General features: G+C 36.8%; 1 protein-coding gene across 8 annotated transcripts in view; it reads right to left on the bottom strand.

The window, feature by feature from the left end:
* Window positions 1–5,688: 5,688 nt before the first annotated feature.
* Window positions 5,689–14,901, bottom strand: part of LOC144962704 (uncharacterized) — a 25,465-nt gene continuing 16,252 nt past the window's right edge. For all 8 annotated transcript variants that reach the window (XM_078895875.1, XM_078895876.1, XM_078895877.1 and 5 more), the window contains one exon: window positions 5,689–8,738. In XM_078895875.1, coding sequence (XP_078752001.1) covers window positions 7,322–8,738 — 1,417 coding nt within the window. In that variant the 3' untranslated portion in view covers window positions 5,689–7,321. The remainder of the gene's footprint in view (window positions 8,739–14,901) is intronic.

Genomic DNA, 14,901 nt, shown 5'->3' with positions numbered 1-14,901 from the left:
CCACCCGCCCAGTACCCCCGCCAATTAGAAATATTTTATTAAAAAATTAATGTTTTACAAATCACAGAAAGAGCACTATCCAGTTCAGTATGAGGTCATTAGAATAATGAGATACCAAAAATAAAAAAAGGCTTTGTTGTGAATTGTAATTGAACGAATGCCATAAAAGTATATTTAAAATAAGACTCTCAAATTCATCATATTATTATGTATTATTTGTGTCAATATCACCGAATTATCTAGGGATGAAATCATTGCTTTGAAATCATTGATTAAAAACAAAATTTCAAAAAATCCTGATATGATTACTCTTTTTTTGTTCTAATGGTTCTAAAAATGGGATAACCTCGGGAAAATTGTTGATAGTTGACAGTACTGCCCACTCTTTGTATATAGATCTATTAATAGGTTTAACTCCCTCAATCCTACATATTTTTTTACACTTTTCATAATTGGAAAAAATATATTTAAAATGAGCATGTATAATATAGATAGTTTTATTCAACTATTATTAACATGTAAAAACTATTTTGTTTTTGTTTTTAAGGGTTTTACGGCGCTTGCAACACATTTAGGTTATATCAGCGCCAGTAAAAAGGAAGAAAATGGGATAGTAAAAAGTTCTAGAATTACAATTAAAGCACCCAAGAGAAAGTAAGACAAAGGGGAATGGGAACAAATAGGGATCAGATGTAGATTCCAAGAGCATACCACCAATGTACTTAGTTTGAGATCACCTATGTCTCATCCGGACACAAGCACAAAATTCAACAAAGAGGAACACACTCAAATGCTTACATTATACATTAAAAATAACCAATATAATAATACATAACAGAGAGATGATTTACAAGGAAAAAAATATCATCTCCCAAAACAATAACTATGCATTTGACTGTTTCCCTCTCAGCTAGGACTCCGACGAGGGCCCGGAAAAAACCAAGTAATCTCATTCCAAGACAAAGACAGAAAGCTTGTTGGATAAGATATAAGGGGATAGAAGACATAGTATGTACCTCCCTGCCCGCTATGGGAGGTCAGGATCCCCACCCAGATGTAAAAACTAAAACCATTAGCTTCCACCCTATGCTTATAATTTGTCTCAGAAAAAAATGTAATAAATAGGGTAAAAAAAAACCCCGGTAAACTACGGATATAGTCGGTGTTAGGGTTGAGTGAGTTTAAGTAAAGCTCCACTATATAATATATATATATATATATATATATATATATATATATATATATATATATATATATATATATATATATATATTTATTTATTATGTAGAATTAGAATGATTGTTCAATTCGGTGAAATGACAACTTTATGCTTTGGCCAACGTGAGTATTGTTTATTACTTTATAATATATCAACAATTTGGCTTGACGTTATTTCAACATTATCAAATCTATTATCGTAAAATATCATTCATGTAATCAACCGACTCAAAAACTGTATCAAATTGGGATGAAACATAAAAAGTCCTTTTGAGTCATTCGGCCCATCATGCCCATGCAGTCGGAGTTTATCCCGGTTTCTGTAGCGTGAAACACTCTATATATATATATATATATATATATATATATATATATATATATATATATATATAGCAATGTCTTGCTACCCTTTGGATAGGACGCTAATCTATCGCTGAGTACTTTCCGCCAGATCTAACAATAGGCCCAACTACCTAATCACAACATTGCTGAGTGGACGGGGGAGGTTGGGTGGGGTAGTGGGGAAAGGGGGGGGGGGGGATAAAAATAAATCTCGACTTCAACGGGGATCAATATCTCTGTCCGTCCCTTTGCTTGTGAAGCGAGTGCTTTACCGACTGAGCTATCGGGACCCCCCTCCAGAGTTTATATTATAAGCCTGATGTTTACAATGGAACTTCAACATAAAATCTAACTTACGTGAATTGAATTGATACAAATGCCCTTATCAAGAAGAGGAGAGTTTCATCATGAATGTAACCCTCAGAAAAAAAAGAAAAAAAAACATAAACAAAAACATACAATTTACTTTTTTTTTTTAAATTCTGGTCATTTACAAAAAAAAATTAAAATTGAAAAGGCAACTAAACCCCGTGGTCGACGTGTATACATATATACAGGTCTGACATCCGAACCCACGTATGGGCCTAGTTTAACATTGTTGTAATGTAATAGACAATATTTTTCGTCATTTTTTTTTTTTTTTTTTTTTTTTTTTTTTTTTTTTTTTGAGATTTCCATTACAACAATGAGCCCATAAGGAATTGGGTTATCAGACCGGCAAATAAGTGCACGTTGCCGGGGTCAATTCAGCATGAAATAATAAAAAAAAAAAATAATAAAAACAATAATAATAATAATAATAATTAGACGAATTTCCTTCAATTTTGAATGTATTTATTGGTGAGAGTAAAAATAGTGTAAATAAATTATCACATTGAAAAGCACAGTGAAAGTCAGATATAGTCAACACCACCTGGTTAGACAGATTGGTTTCTTTTAACCCTAGAACTGTGGGCGCCGATTTCAAGTCAACTCAACACATCACTTTTGAAAGGATATGACCGTCGTTTCTATCGCTTACCAGCAAGAGATTTGAGCTTTTAAAAACATTGAGCTTTTATATAGCGCAATATCCGCTAAACGTGCTCAAAGCGCTTTACAAGGGGTCCCTGGCCAACAGCAACATTAACATTTAGGACGGGACATGGCACATGTTAGGCGATATTACATTTTTTTTTTCGAACAGTGACAACGCTGTTAACGGCCAGGTACTCGTTTTACACCTGAGTACGGTGAGAGATTGTGAGTAAAGAGCATTTTCCAAGGCTCAACTATGCGCCGAGCGAGGGTCGAACCCAGGACCTTCCTTCCGATCCGAAAGCGAGTGTCATACCACAAGACCACATAGCCGCACAAGAGATCAGTATCTGCAATGCGACTCGAGCTTCTACTTCTAGAGAAGTTGAAATCCTATCACAGTTACGTATCAATTGCAGAAAGCCATGGAAACGACAGTCATATTCTGACAAAAGTTGAAATTTTTTGGTTGGAGTGAAATCGGCCCCCAAAGTCACAGTTCTAGAGTTAAGTAGAAAACGGTAAGGGCTGCCTGAAGCCGGTGGTCGTAAAATACTAACAAAAGAGTGAAAATGGAAAGGCTTCGTATGGGAACAAAACTGTTTTGTTCCCATACGAAGCTTTTCCATTTTCACTCTTGTGTTAGTTCTAGAGTTAAGCAATATTGAATTCATCCATTATAAATGGAACAAACTTAGATATAAAGCAGAGAAAAAAAAGCGAGAGAGCAACAAGAGGTGTTGAATTTAAGCAGAAGTTGACTTTAAGAGTGTTGAATTTATGCGTATTCCACTGTAATCTGGCTCTGACGTGAGCTGAGTGTAATCTGGCTCTGACGTGAGCTGAGAAAATCAGTTCTCTGCCATTTAAAAAAAAACTTTTGAGGGGCCGGTTGTCTTTTGAGGTGCACCTGCATTCTATACTTCATTCCGTTATAGTACCATATTGATAGGGTTTTTTTTTTGTTTGTTTGTTGCTTTAGGTCTCTTCCAACACAATTGAGGTTATATGAGAGACCGCTGAAACAAAAAAACAAGCAATCTAACAAAGATAGTACAAATGTAAATCAAAATCATAACCTAAAGATATCATAAGCTAAATTATAAATAACCAAGAACAAACAGGCAGAAGATTTACAGAAAAAAAAAATATCCCCTGTCAAAAATACAATCACAAACCAAAGAAGCAGGATAGGCTAGTAAAGAGAAGAAGAAACGACATCACTATCGGATCGTACACCCATGCGAACATCATAGGTATATGATTCAAGGGTGATGCTCCCATCCAACCACCCGCATTGATAGGGTTGGTCACATATAGGGAAAAGCTTTCATATTAAATAAAACCTCACAATATTATTTTAAGTGTAAAATTTGGAAACCAAATAAATACATTATATCAATTCTTATCTCTTCAGTTTAAAGAAGAATCACATGATTTCAAGGCAACTGAGCTTGCATGCCATTTGGTGACAATATAAAAATGAAGCACCTTGATCTGCTAAACTCTGGGGAATACAAAAACAACAACAACAACACGTATTTAAAATTTTGGCCAGAAAACTCGTCCTTCAAATTTCGATCGATTTTAATGACCCTCATCATCTAGACAAAATCTCTCGAACTTGAGAATTACGCAAGTCGCAGGTTTAAGACTTTTTGCCACCAGGCGGGTCATTTTAATCGATCGATATTTGAAGGGCGAGTTTTCTGGCCAAAACTTTAAATACGTGTTTGTTTGTTTCGTTTTGTTTTTGTTTTTTTTTTTCCCCGGAGTATAGCAGCTCAGGATATATTGTTTTTAAAAAAATGAATTTGGCCGTGTTACATACAAAGTTTGGCATTTTACATCTGGAATAACAAAAAGCACAGACCTGCCACAATAATAAAAATAAAAGAATCCGTATATCTTTAAAAGAAAAAAAATGTCTATAGACCGAATTTGCTTTCTTTTTTCAAATATACATCAAACCTATACGGCTATACATATGGTGGGAGTTGGGGGGGGGGGGGGTGTTGCTTATTATATTTCTATGAATGATCACATTGTAATGTTGTTTTAGAATTGATGTACTGTATGCCAATTTGGCCACACTTCATCTTCTGACTACAGACACCATTTTTTAAAAATTACTTTTGCTCCAAAATTTTGGCGGGAAAATTCACATCTGAGGGTCAAAAATCCGAATGTAGCCATTGGGCAAATAATTTTGCCTCCAACAAACAAGATGTATAAGAAGCTGTGCCATAAAAAAGGTCGTTTTGTAACAATTACCACAGAATTGCCCCAATACCGAGTTATTTGGGGAACGAAAAAAAAAAGAAAGAAAAGAAAATGATTTTATATCATTATTAATATTATTATCTGTTATCAAGTTTATCTTGGTTCAATAAGGAGGGCTTTAAAAATGAGCACATGTTCCTTAAATACCCTAAAAACATAAGTAGCATAAGTAACAATATATTGAACATTACACATTGCACACTAGTAATAGAGGTCCACACTTTAAAAAAAAATATTATAGAAGCTATTTCTATTAGTGCGAGACTAACACAGACTGAAACACTCGAATAAACACACACACACACACACACACACACACACATTGCTCACGGTAAGCGTCTATAGGGACAGCGCACTATATAAATCCATTCATTCATTCAATAGTGCTAAATCGGCAGGGTTTTATTTTTTATTTTTTATTTTTTTATTTTTTTCTTCTTTCATTATACAACTCAAACACGCTAATGAAAGCAGATTTTGTTATTAGTTTAGTTTGCTTAAAAATGACTTAGTATTGGAATATATTCATATTATGGCGAATTGTTACGAAAACGACCTTTCAATTACACAGACAGCCTCCCGTATCCGATACGTGAAAATATTTATCAGTGACAGGTTTGGAATAATGGCGAGATAGAACAATTTGGTCTTTAACTTCAAAAGCAATATCGCAAGTCGAATAATAATAATAATAATAATAATAATAATAATAATAATAATAATAATAATAATAATAATTAATAATAATAATAATAATAATAATAATAATAATAATAATAATAATAATATAATAATAATAATAATAATAATAATAATAATAATAATAATAATAATAATAATAATAATAATAATAATAATAATAATAATAATAATAATAATAATAATAATAATAATAATAATAATAATAATATGTTGTAAAAATTGTGCTTTGATGTAAACATAATAAGTAATCGGAGAAGATATCGTTTCAAATTTTAAAAATATATTTTATATGCAACCCCATGTCTCTAGTCGGCACCATTCATTATGTCTGGCTGTACCACATTGCCCAGAATTTAATTTTAATTAAAACTGAAAACAGTAAATAAAATAATGTTGAGACTTCAGTGGTCAAGACTTTGACTTTACAGCCATTCTTCTCAATGATGAATTTCAACAGGAACGATCTAAATCAGACCTGCCTCGCACGACGAAAAATTCGCAGAATTACGAATTTTTTTGGCCCCAGTTACAGACCTGTATTCGCCTCTTCGAGGTGTAAACTCGAACGTTTATAGTCTGATTGGTATAATTTAGTGAGAAGTAATCACCAAATGGCTTTATACAAGCAATAACAAATAGCCAACGTCATTTTCGTTCCTTCTATAGATCGCCCCCATTTTGATAAAGTTCCATGCATAAAGTCAGCTTTCAATATTTGGACCCCACTATTTCACCGAATTGAGACGGCGGGTTACATAGTTACATATTTATCTTAAAAATCAGACATTTAAATCAAAAATCAAAGAATGACACTACTTAAAAAGTGACAAAAGACAACACCTAAAACCACGAGTTATTTATCAACGTGCACTTATTTGCAGGTCTGATAACCCAGTTCCTTATGGGCTCATTGTTGTAATGGAAATCTCAAAAAAGGACTCAAAATATTGTCCATTACAAGAATGTTAAACTAGGCCCATAAGTGGGTTCGGATGTCAGACCTGCATATATGTGCACGTCGTTTGTTATCGTTATAATATCAAGAGGTTTCGTTTTTCATATTATTTTTTTCTCACATTTTGAATATATCAAAATAAATCATAACCCACTGTGTCAAAACGGTGTTATAATGGGATGAACCAGATACTAAAAAATCAAATTATTAGAGGTAAACTAGTCCAAAATTTGAATACTCGCTATTAATTTAGCATTGTAAAATATCAATATGTAATATAAACTTCTCTTCAATAATAGTAATAGACTATACAAACTCAACCCAAGTCTGATATTTAAATAAATACATTCAATTTTCAGCCTCTTAATCATCCTCGACATAATACCGTTTTGAAACGAGTGGTCACATTTATCTAAACGAAGAAAAGAAAAACCTTTAAAAATTAGGCATTTCAAACGATATAATAAAGATAGATGTCTACAATAAAAAGAAAGTGGACTTAAGAAGAAAAAATGTCTTTTAAAAAGAATTAAAATGTCACATCATTTTGAAATATTATTATGTCATTTTAAAAAGGAAACAAAGAAATCCGATATACTGTATTTGGCACAACACGTCCTCGCCCTTATGAGAACACCCGAATTCAAATTGTTTGTTTCTTTGTTTTGTTTTTGATTTTTTGGGGTGGTATTTTATGGTTTTTTGTTTTTTTTTAATGTTTTTTTTTTTGTTTGTTTTCTTTTGCTCTCTCGATTTTTGTTATTGTTTTGTTTCGTGTTTTTTTTTTAAGTTTAAGTTTTAAACTTATGCACTGGGGAAAGAGCCACTGGATTCACCCGCCGATGTCTTCATGGACGGTGCTGTTGAGGACAGTTTCCAACGACATTTTAAAGGGAATCCACGCATATTACTCGTGTCCATTTTCTCCTCATTAAACTGCCCACCACCACCACCACTGCTGCTTTCCAGTGAGGTGGGTGTAGAATTTGTATCACTGGCATTTGAGATCGCTGGGGAATTATTGAAGTCCCTCGAGGACATTGTATGGGTGGGCGTGGTGTTCATTCTGGAGCTGTTAAAGTCACTGGTAAGGTCAAGGGCACCCGATTTATCAGTCCTTACCAAACTATGAGAATATAAAGGGGAATTGGAATTAGGAGATTGCGCGGTCGACGATGACCCGCAGCTGCCGAAGGAATCTGCCCTGTCCCTGTGAGACGGGTCTAGAGATTGCGACAAGGCCGAGGCAGATCTGAGGTAAGAGGACCGGGAATCGTCGAGCGATCGTGAATCGTCGGACGCCGAACTCTGGTGTTCGAGTTCGTCGTCCTTGCTGGAAAGCGACAATTTTCCTGGAGGCGATGATGATCTGCTTGAGGATGAGTGTAAGGATGAAGGCTTTGAATGGTAGTAAGACGCTGAGGGCGACGTTCTTCTTCCTTCTTCTTCAAGGATTCCGTATCGACGCTTAAGGGCATTGAGCTCATGTCTGAGTTCTATATTCTCCTGCTGAAGATCCATCAAACGAGTCTCCATGATCTTCTCTAGCGCCTTCCGTTTCACCCTCGATCTTCGAGCAGAGTCATTGTTTTTCACCCGCTTCGTCCAGTAACCCTCGTCTTTCTTTTCATCGGGAACAAATTCCCTTTTGGCCCTTTGGTGTGTGTTCAGAGTTTGAGCAAGTTCGAGGCTGTTCATCCCATCTGTTTGTAGAATGTCTGGGATGGCCAATTTGCCGTTGCTACGTTTGATCTTTAATAAGCTCATATCAGCCGATGGCACTTCATTCCTACCTGGATCTGCTGTAGGGATGGGGTTACTAAGTGGATGAGAGAGCATTTGTGATGATGGAATGTTATGTTGAAGCATATAATTATTGAGCTCCTTTTTAAGTTTTTCTTGGCGATTCAGCTCGTCGCTAGTCTGTGAGGGAGAGTAAGCTTGCTGTAGAGGATAGTGACCGACTGGGTTGACTAGGCGTTGGTCGTAGTTACGATCATACCCGCTGTATTCTAATGTTCTTACTGATGGGGTACCACCTTGATGAATCGAGGGTTGGATGGCGTTTTGGTACGAGCTGTGCATAGCATTCATCTCCATCGGCCTATCTCCGCAGTCTGGGTGTTCCTCAATTTCTTGTTTCACATGCATTGGTTCAGGTTCTAGGGTAGGCTGAAAGGCTTTGTCCTTTTTCAGTGAATCTTCCTTCGTGGGGGTAAGTCTGAAGATTAAACAAAAACAGAAAGAATAAATTCGTTTGGTCTTTGTAGAATTCTATTTTATCAATTTATTACTATATGCACATGTATAAGGAAAGTGTTGCCAATAACATACAGTGGAATCAACATAGTCAACACTCTGAAAGTCAACTTCTGCTTAGATAGAGTCAAAACCTTGATCACTTGTTTCCCTGAGCTGTACTAACGACAACTCTCTATACGGTGAAAAGAAAAAAAAAACAACTAAAAAATTACGTTAAACTACGTCATTTCCTAGTGGGTTCTACTGTCAGTGTTCAAGCTATAAGTCAGCGATGGCTACGGTTCTAGTGTCAGACTATAGGTTAATGATGACTACGCGTCACAATACATTGGAGTTTCTGTTCGAGATAAATAACATGTACAAGTTCGAACTTTTTTGTTCTTCTTCTTCTTTCTGATTTCTCTGGTACTAATTTCATACGCGTAAAATTTCCAGAAATAAGATAAGTACAGCTGTACTCACTGTGCTAAAAAAAGGGGTTTGGTTAATCAGTACTATTATCACAATTATAATTAATTATCACAATACCAAACAAGACAGCAGGGAGTTCCCTGATGAATGTTGGACGCGCTAATAGCGTCAATGACTATGAGGTGAATGGACTTGATATTCATCTATAATGGCAAAATGGCCATGACAATAACAAACCTGCCTATTACTAAAACGAAATTTCGAGAGAAAAAAAAAGACCAAGAACAAAATTTGGTGATAGATCGTTTGCTTGTTTCGGCCCCAAGATTTGGAATGAACTACCACGTGGTCTGAGGGAGTGCAAATCTTTACCTGCCTTTAAAAAGAATCTCAAGACACATCTTTACTGTATTTGCTTATATTGACGCTATGAATCCTTGATTAGGCTATAAATTTATTGCATAATTTTTTTTTCCACTCAAAATTGATAATCTATATTGTAAAGTGCCCAGAGCTTGTGTTTTACACGAGAATGAGCGCTGTATAAATGTGTATTATTATTATTTTTATTCTTCTTATTATTATTATTACTACGAAAATTTCGTTGAACTACGAATTTTGTTTGGTCCAAATTGACAATTATATAAAGATATTTAATTCAATAAACATCTTAAAAACAAAGTTTTGTTGTCAAAGCTAGTACAGAGAGAAGTTTAACTCTCTCCTTACCAGTCATTTTCAGGATTTTCCCCAAAACTTCACACCCAACTAACACAAAAATATATATTTTTATCACTCAAGCACGACAGCAGTAAAGTTCTTGCGATAGATAATTTTTCAGCTCTTTAACACACTGTTCATTTTCTTTAGATTATATGATGTACAAATGAAATTTGAGTAAGAAAAATGTTGGTTGTATCGTAACGAATGTGACGATTTTCCTATAGTTGATAAGTAGAGGGTTAAAACATTTATCTAATGTATTTAAACACAAATTGGTAATGTTTAAAAGTAGATATTACATGTCTACTGTGTTATTACGCCTGAAAACTACGAATTTTTCCAATTTCAAGTTGGCAGGTCTGTAATAATGACGATGACATAGCCATGTTGGGGGCAGCGTGGTGGCTCAGCGGTACGGTCTATGCTTCGTACCCGAAAGGTACCGCGTTCGATCACCCGCCGATGGCCTTGAGCAAGTCACCTCGCCCTAGCTCACTTGCGGCGCTGCTCTGCGGCTGACGCCTGGGTTATTCTAGTCTTCCCTTGGAATAGACCCTAAAGACAAATTTCCCCAAGGGGAAGAATAATGGGAATATTATATTATTATTTTATTATATAGGCAGATAATTAGCCAGTAAACTGACTCACTCTTGAAAAACACGTATTTAAAAATTTGGCCAGAAATCTCGTCCTTCAAATATCGATCGATTTAAATGACCCTCATCTTGGCAAAAACTATCAAACCTGGAACTTCAATAAAGAGCTCGCGAGGTCCCGGGTTTGAAACTTTTTGTCAAGACGAGAGTCATTTAAATCGATCGATATTTGAAGGACGAGATTTCTGGCCAAATTTTTAAAATATGTGTCTTTTTAGGGTACGGCAGTTAACTAATTACAGATTGAATAATCCCAGGAGTTTCCATCAAGCATCGGTCGAGTTCCACGAATCCACATTGAGTATCAGTGGGTGGAGGGGGGGTCCCGATAGATCAGTTGGTAGAGCACTCGCTTCACACGCAAGGGGACCGAAATCGATCCTGGGTGCAGTTGAGATGGGGGTTTTCTGAACCCTCTCCCCCCTCCCCGTCCATACAGCAGTAATTGGATAGCTGGGTCTGTTAGATCTGGTGGAAAGTACTTTGCGATAGACTTGCGTCCTATCCAAAGGGTAACAAGCTATTGCTATTGTCCGTTTCACGATATAGAAACTGCTCCATGGGCCGAGATAGATAGATAGAGAGAAAGAGAGAGAGAGAGAGAGAGAGAGAGAGAGAGAGAACGAGAGAGAGAGAGAGAGGGGCATAGAGAGAGGGGGGAGAGGGAGAAAGCGGGAGAGAGAGAGAGAGAGAGAGAGAGAGAGAGAGAGAGAGAGAGAGAGAGAGAGAGAGAGAGAGAGAGAGCCAAGCAGAAAAAAATCGCCGGATGGAAGGTACACAAACAAAACATTTAGAGAAATGACAAAATGCCCATTCTTGGTCACGATAATAGAGGTGAATAATCTCCTCCTTTGTCAACAAACCAGGATGAATGAAACAATCCATACGAATGAGAGATAATGTGATTGTAATGATATGATAGGGCGTAGTTAAGCTTACAATTCAATATTTATCGCGGTTATTTTGTTTTGTTTTGCTTTGTTTGTTTTGTTATGTTTCTTATTTTTCTTTTTGTTTTTGTTTTGTTTCTTTTTGTTTTCTTTTTTTTTTTTTTTTTGTTTTGTTTCTTTTTATTTTTGTTTTGTTTTTGTTTTTTGTCTGTCTTATTTTTGTTTTGTTTTGTTTTTTGTTGTATTTTTTGGTTGGTTTGAGGGCATTTCCATTAAGATTATTTCAAGTGTGACGCAACAACGAGCCAATATAACAATTTGGGTTATTACAAATGCGTATGTGTACACGTGGATTTAGCCGTTTCCAGGAATCTAACAACGCCCCCCCCCCCCCTCCCCAAAACAAAATAAAAATTAAAAAAAAAAAAAAAAAAAGCCAAGCAGATATAAATAAATCGCCGGCAGGTAGGCTACACAATAAATAGTTACGAGAAATTGATGACAAAATTACCATGCCCAGTGTCTGACTGTCACGATAAGGTAAACAACCTCGTTTTGAATACGTCTGGAATCCCACGCAGGTTGACCGGAATAGGATTCAATAGTCGTACCGTCACTTCCTTCCTAATGACGCATGGTAACTTAGCAACACTGGCTCTAAACTATCGGAACAATGGCGGACGCCCAAATGAAACGTTTCTCCGGCGAGTATAAAGCGTATCCAGAAGAAAAAAAAAACACATACATTTGATCGTGTTTTGACTTTTACACATTCTGATCACAAGACATATGAAAAGTTCCAGACAGCATGAAAAATAAAAAGTAATGATTTTCTTTGTTTAGAACCAAGATGGCCGCCGTTGCCGGGCGCGTGACATCAGACTATTGAATCCAATTCATAGTAGAATTATCATCAGTTAAAAACATGCTTTTCTCCACAGATAACACAGGCTCAGACTGGACAACAGGGGGGGAAACGTCATCAAAAGTGGCTAGTGAGAGTTCGAGCGCCGCCATTTTTATCCTAGTAGTCTGTGCTTTTCTCTTATCATCCGCGTCTGTCTGTCGCCCCCCCCCCCCCCCAACCCCTAACCCCCACCCCACCTCGCTCTCCCTCTCTACCTCTCCCTCTCTCTCTCTCTCTCTCTCTCTCTCTCTCTCTCTCTCTCTCTCTCTCTCTCTCTCTCTCTCTCTCTCTCGAGGAATAAGATGAATTTATTGACCAAAATAAAATATTGAAGTTTTATCCACCATCACTCGCCAACCCCCGCTACCGCCAATCGGGGTAACTTTGTCTCAAGGGTACACCTTGCCTCTGTGAATTTGGCTCATTTTGAATAATCTCAGCTTTGTTGCAGTTGTAATCTTTAAAATAATTGCCCCAAAACGAAAAACTCTTACAGGTCCAAAATTCAAGAGGCAGTTTCCCCTTAAGGCGATGTTACCCCAGCTGACGATATAAACAGTCCAATTTTAACTTTTAATTATTAATTTTTTTTTATTTTACAAATGTTCTCAAGATTGCGCGGCTATGTGGTCTTGTGGTTTGACACTCGCTTTCGGATCGAAAGGTCCCGGGTTCGAGCCTCGCTCTGCGCATAGTTGAGTCCTTGGAAAAGGCTCTTTACTGACATTCTCTCATCGTACTCAGGTGTAAAATGAGTACCCGGCCGTTAACAGCGTCGTCTCGGTTGGAAAAAAAAATTGTAATATCGCCTAACAGGGGTCATGTCATGTCTCGTTCTACATGTTAAGTGTTGCTGTTGGTCAGGGGCCCCTTGTTAAGCGCATTGAGCACATTTAGTGGATATTGCGCTATATAAAAGCTCAAGGTTGTTTTTTTTTCTTCTAAAGCTCAAGCTCAAAATTGTCAAATCGAGGCAGTCCTAATTTTATCAGGACAATAGGGTTCGATAGTCATGACGTCACTTCCCTTGTAATAACGCACAGTAACTTAGTAACTGGTTCTAAAGTATCGGAACAATGGCGGACGCCCTTATGAAATACTTCTCCGAGGAGCATAAAAGTGTATCCAGAGGAGAAAAACATTATAAATCTGATCATGTTATGACTTTTATACATTATGATCACACGACATGTGGAAAAGTTCTAGCCAGTATGAAGAATAAAAAGTACCGATTTTCTTTGTTTAGAACCAATTTACTCGTTGCTGGGCGGATGTGACATCAGACTTTTGAACCCTATTGGCAGCTATGTTGTAATATCACCTAACAGGCATGACGTATCGATAGTAGACTATGATCGTGTCCCGTCCTACGCGTTAAGCTTTGCTGTGTGCTATGGACTCTCCTTGCATCGTCTACTACTAAACTAAAAGTATAATATACAGAGGTCACTGGATCCTTGTAAAGCGCGTTGGGCAAGTGGGGGAGTTGGGGGGGGGGGGGGGGGGGGCGCTAAGTAAGCTATGCACAGATGCAGGTAAGATGAGGTATTGATTGAATGAACCTACATCGTATGGGGATGGTGCTGAGTGCAAAACAAAATGGCGTAGACCAACGCGTAAACAAAGTAAAATATATACAAACAAGGGTGTGTGTGTGTGTGTGTGTGTGTGTGTGTGGAAGGGGGGGGGGTGTTTGTTGTGGAGGGGGGGGGGGACAGAAGCGTGGATTCCGGGATTAACAACCAACGTTACAATTTTTACGGACAGCTAGCTAGCTAGCTAAGCCAACAGTTCGTGTCCTGACATAATATTACTAATGATTAGCAACGCCTGCCCGTTTTTTCAGCTTTCACCACCGATAACAATGACGTCATTCTTACTGACTGAGTTATGTTACGTCAGATCGCATCACCATGCGCCACTTTGGTGAAAGGAACTTAGGCAGTGGCGTAACGTGACTTCACAGATGTGTAGTGCAAAGTGTATGTATCATCATAATCGTGACCGCTGAACAAAGAGTGGTGTATCTCTTGGTAACGAGGGGTCGGTGTATAAGGTTACGAAATCACCACAGGGAGTATATTGGAGGTGAGATTACCATTTCACTGTATGACATAATGAAATGTCATTGCTACCGCTTAGATAAATGGTTCTACTTCTACTACTACTACTACTACTACTTGAATGATCGTCCTTATCGCAATTATGACTCAACGTTCAACTACGTAACGATCCCTAATATCGCACGAAAATAAAAACAAAGAGAGTAGAAGCAGAAGTAGGAATAAAGTATGATAAAAATTAAAAACAAAACAGCCCCAGGAAAATCGCGCATATTATATATATAATGATACAATTTATATTTATATAATATATATATATATATATATATATATATATATATATATATATATATATATATATATATTGTTTGTTTAAATAAAACTACCAGAAGGTAACGAACAGAAGATCTTTATCTTTCGCAATAACAATACAAAATATAATATTAGTATTGGCTACGGACTCCTAGGGGGG

The sequence above is a fragment of the Berghia stephanieae genome, chromosome 1, assembly GCF_034508935.2.
Source record: "Berghia stephanieae isolate SIO BIC M18660-M18661 chromosome 1, UCSD_Bste_1.3, whole genome shotgun sequence".
NCBI lineage: Eukaryota > Metazoa > Mollusca > Gastropoda > Nudibranchia > Aeolidiidae > Berghia > Berghia stephanieae.
Note: the sequence above shows the minus strand (reverse complement) of the source record. Positions and strands in the feature narration are given on the sequence as shown.